We start from the raw sequence: 4,598 nt of genomic DNA on the forward strand, positions 1-4,598 counted from the left end.
GGACAGGGAAACCGAGAAAGAAGGACGACGGACGGGCTGTGTTGCTGGGCTGCTTCTATCCGACAAAAGAGGACGGGCTATCCAAAAGGCCGAAAACCGTGTGGGCTTCGTTTGTTTCACGGGCACTTCACACGCATTCCACATTTGCACTGGAGGAGCCCAGCTACGAGGGATCGGTAGGCTCTTTCGGTACTGCCATGGGCCCATGGCAACAAGTAAAGGTTGTTCAGCAAGGAAGCAATGAACACTAGACACTGCAGCAAGCTGCGCGGCGTCCGGGTGAGAGAAGGGAGGAGGAGGCGGCACGTGGTGGCGGGTACACGAGTTGAGGACGAGGTGGGGTCCGTGGGAAGCTACGAAAGGGGAAGAGGCCTAACCGCCCCGGAGAATCCAAGACAAGGGGGGGTTATTTACGCCTGTTTATTACACTCCAGCCCGCCGCCGCCTCTTCCTCCTCCCCTTGACTCTCGGTCTTGCATTGACAGGCCAGTTGAGCTCCGAGCCATTGATTCGTGCAGCAGCGAGACACAAGCAAGCAGGCAGTCAGGCAGCGAGAGCAAAGCAACCACCCCGCCCGCGCCACGACCCATGGCGCTAAGCTTCCACCCGACAACCGCCCCGCTGTTCGGCCACCACCGCCTCCCCGCCGCCGCGGACATGATGAGCTTCCTCCAGGACGACGACGGCCACTCCGAGGTCACCGACGCGCTGCTCGGCTTCGTGTACGACCCGCTCGACGCCTCCAACGCCGCGCTCGACGACCTCCTCAGCCTCCCGCTCGACGGCGCCACCGGGGCCGAGTGGCATTGCGGCAAGAGGCAGCGCATTGGCACTGGCAGCCAGCAGGTGCCGGCGATGACGGGGGCTCTGACGAATGACGAGTACGTCCTGCAACTGCCACTGCCGCCCCCGCCCCCGCCCCCGGTCCCGGTCCCGGACCCGACGACGAAGGTTCCGGAGCCGCTCGTGTTCGTGCGCGGCGCGGCCGCCAACAAGGCCGGCGGCGGCGCGTGCCAGTCCGTCCAGAAGTCGGCGGCGAGGCAGCGCCGGAAGCGGATCAGCGAGAAGACGGCCGAGCTGGCGCGCCTCATCCCCGGGGCGCACAAGCTCAACACCGCCGAGATGCTGGAGGAGGCCGCTCGCCACGTGAAGCTCCTGCAGGCGCAGGTCGGCGTGCTCGCCCTCATGCGCGCCGCCGGCTCAAGCGAGGTGCGTAAAACTGGCAACCGCGCCGCGCACGCATTGCATTGCATTGCAATTCTCAATGTCGATCCATGCCCCCATGTTTTTTTTTGGGATCATGATGTCCCCATGTTTTCTAGGCACCTCATCACTGTGTTTCGTGTAACTGAATCCCTGTGAATGCATGCATGCAAATGCAGGAGGAGGAGAAGATGCCGTCGCCCATGGCGCAGGAGCGAATGCACGCGCTGCTGGCGTGCGGCAGCGTGCAGGAGCGGCTGGCCGCCGAGGGCAAGTGCCTGGTGCCAACGAGTCTGGTGGACGCCGTGGCCAAGGACGACGCCGCCAAGGCCAACCCGGTGGTGCGCAGAGACCTCGGCCGGTTCGTGGCGTCGCTGCAGCAAGGCCAGTGAGACGACGGCGGCGTCGAGTCGACCGGTCTCGACAAGGCCGCCGCCTGCATCCGCACGCGCGATCGATGGCCGGCTGTCCCTTTTTTACAACGCCGGCCGTGCCAGCGCTGTTGCTGCTGTTGTGTGTGTTCCTGACCCCTGACCTGACCTGACGACGACGACGACGTCTGTCTATAGCTGATCCGTAAGTAGTAGATTGAGTAGGTGCCATCATGTTTATTTTTGGTGCATTTAATGGTCTTGTTATTATGTTAACGAACGCCGGTGTTCATGTTTAACGGCGCATTACCCACATTGATTAGCTTAATTTTGGCTGCAAATTTGCATTGCAGGCCCCCCCTTTAATTTCCCTTAATTAGTGATAGAACATCAGTAGCTGTTAAGTTGTTATGGTGCTCACTAGGACACTTCGGTGACATCTTGTTGCAGATTGTTCTTTGAATGAATTCAATAAAATAAAGTTTTGCATGGTATGTATCTTCTCATTCTCGATGTGGATTGGATTGTGTTCGAACTGATGAAAAATGAACGTACCACGTCCACGGGACAGCAATTCGTTTCTCATGATTAGAGTTGCAGTAAGTATCCTTTGTTTCTAAGTTGAATATGGCATTGTCCCAAATCGCTTGCAGCAAGTACCACGCCACGAAGCCATGCAACGCAACCGCCCCACACGACAGCGACACGATCCTCGGCCATGCACGGACGTGACCTGGTCTCGCGCTATTCGCTGACTTCGTCGGGGAACCCTCAACCGCCGCCATTGGGCTGAAATCTTGCAAGGCCAGATTGGGCTGTGGGATAAGAGACGGCTCAAGGTGACGCCGCCGCCTCCACTTCTCCATAGGTCTGCCTATTCGCTGGGCCGTAGCTTTCACGGACGCGTCGACGTGGCAGCCCATCCGTCCGTCCATGTGCAGTCCAAATAGGGTCTAGGATACACGAGAGCTTCCAATATTTTTTTTTTTTGAATGAAGAGCTTCCAATATATTGATTTGTTTCCTAACCTTTTTATTTCACATGAGAATCACTAATTTATTGTGTTGACTTCTTATTGCCACGTCTTACCTAAAAGCCTATAGCTTGCCTAATCTAAACCAAAGTGTTAAAAACAATTATCGTGTTAGTAGGAGACGACAACTTTTGTGTTTTCTAATCAGGAGTCATGACCACTGCAGGGGCATTTCAAGCCTTTGTGGCAAGCCACGTGGCGTCTAAACCAATACAATAAAGACTTCAACTTCAAAGCGAGGGGCGTTTCAAGCCTTTGTGGCATAAAAACGAACCTCGTCTCTTTGCATCCGCATGCCGTTACTCTATGCACACGCATATTTGATCTGGTTGCAAGCATATAAATTTAGCAGGGTTAGCGGAACTGGCAGGGTAAATAAAAGGATGGCTCCAATTTTTACTTGATTTTTGTATTCTCTACTCCCTAAAAAGAGCAAATTGGACCCGTTCACTGCCGTGGTGAAGCCGGGGCGCTCCCTTCAATTTTGCGCCGACATGTGGTCCCCACCGCCCCACCGCCCTCTCGGCCTCTCACTACAAGCCCAAGCCGTCGCTCCGCAAGAAAAAAAAGAAGAAGAAGAAGCCTTCGCCGCCGCGGTCTGCTCCCGCCGCCGCTCCTCCCATGCCGATGCCGCAGCCTCGCCCCTGCACCCCCATACCCCGCCCACGTCGGCGGCCTACCCCTATCCCATCATGCCGCCACCGCTCCTCCATCCCCCGCCGACCCTGCTGCCGCCCCGCCGCGTCCCTGCTCCGCCCGGTCGGCACCACGCCCCGCCCAACCCCTGCCTCCTCCTAATGCCGCCGGCGCTGTGCAGCTCCCTCACAACCTGGTTGATGCCCGTTAGCTGCTCGCGAAATTACCTGCAAGGTTTCTGCTCAGATCTGGAGAAGTTGCCTGAGTGGTGAGTAGGAGATGGAGGTGGGCGTTGCTGCCCTGTCTTCTGTGTTGGTTGTGTCGGTGCTGCGCGGAGTATTTTTGGAAGAAAAAGAGATCGCGCACGACATGATACAATCTCTCAGCTCCGTGCTCTATCAAAAAACGATTGTTTGTGACCAGGTGAGTCACTGCTGACTAGCACAGGTGTATTATCTTTGATTCTTCACTACGTTAATATATCGTCAGATCGACCGGGCATGTGGAGCTTGGGATTTTCTAGAAAGAAAAATATACTACTAGATTTATTTCAGTTCTTTTTTTTGCGAGCATATTTTAATTCTTTTATTAGTTCTGCGCTTGACTATTCACCGGGTGATAGAAGATGCTAGCAGATACTACTGATAGGGCAAAACTGAACATTCACCTAATATTAAAAGTAGTAGTTATCTGATTTCATCCCTCTACTACTGGATCTTGACATATGTGGCTATCTTATTTAAAAAATATATTAAAAATAAATGTTTGGTTTCAATTGGCAGGAGTCCAACGTGCCGAGAAACCTCACTTTTGGGTGAACGTTGACGGGACTTACCAAGAGGAAGGCCAAAAAACTGTTAAAGGAAATATCTGGACTAAAGGTCACCCTGGGGTTCTTCTTGTGTAGATGGTGTTGTAATTTTTCAGATGGTAACTAACCAGCTTTGAATTTGTCTACATGTCTCACTAGCCTATAGTGAAGCTTCTTAGTCCTATTCTGATATTGTCAATACCCAACAAAGCAGCTAATCAATTTGGCGGTGATGCTGTTAACATGGTAAATCAAGCCATCCCTGACTACCTAGAACAAAGAACAACGCAGAATCTTTTTTTTATTGCGTCAGGGGCAAGCACCGTATGTATGCTTATGGACATCGAGCATATTCACAGATAAATAAAATTGATAAATAAATCATGTTTACGATTTTATTTACTATAATAATTATCTCCTACAATTTTTGCAAGCGGAGGAAGTTAGTACTGGAATATGTGAGGTACGAGTGTCTTCTAAACACATGTAATTATGCAGCACGCAGGGACAATGCAAGATGCATGCATATGTATTCACTGTCAAG

The 4,598-nt window shown here is 53.0% G+C and overlaps 1 protein-coding gene across 1 annotated transcript; it reads left to right on the top strand.

Annotated features, from left to right (window-relative positions):
• Positions 1-465: 465 nt before the first annotated feature.
• On the top strand, positions 466-1,968 carry LOC136540727 (bHLH transcription factor RHL1-like). The gene is made up of 2 exons (XM_066532739.1): positions 466-1,209; positions 1,383-1,968. The coding sequence occupies exons 1-2, from the start codon at positions 589-591 to the stop codon at positions 1,593-1,595; spliced, it is 834 nt and encodes a 277-aa protein (XP_066388836.1). The 5' UTR covers positions 466-588; the 3' UTR covers positions 1,596-1,968.
• The last annotated feature ends 2,630 nt before the right edge of the window (positions 1,969-4,598 follow it).

This window comes from Miscanthus floridulus, chromosome 2 (genome assembly GCF_019320115.1).
Source record: "Miscanthus floridulus cultivar M001 chromosome 2, ASM1932011v1, whole genome shotgun sequence".
Lineage (NCBI taxonomy): Eukaryota > Viridiplantae > Streptophyta > Magnoliopsida > Poales > Poaceae > Miscanthus > Miscanthus floridulus.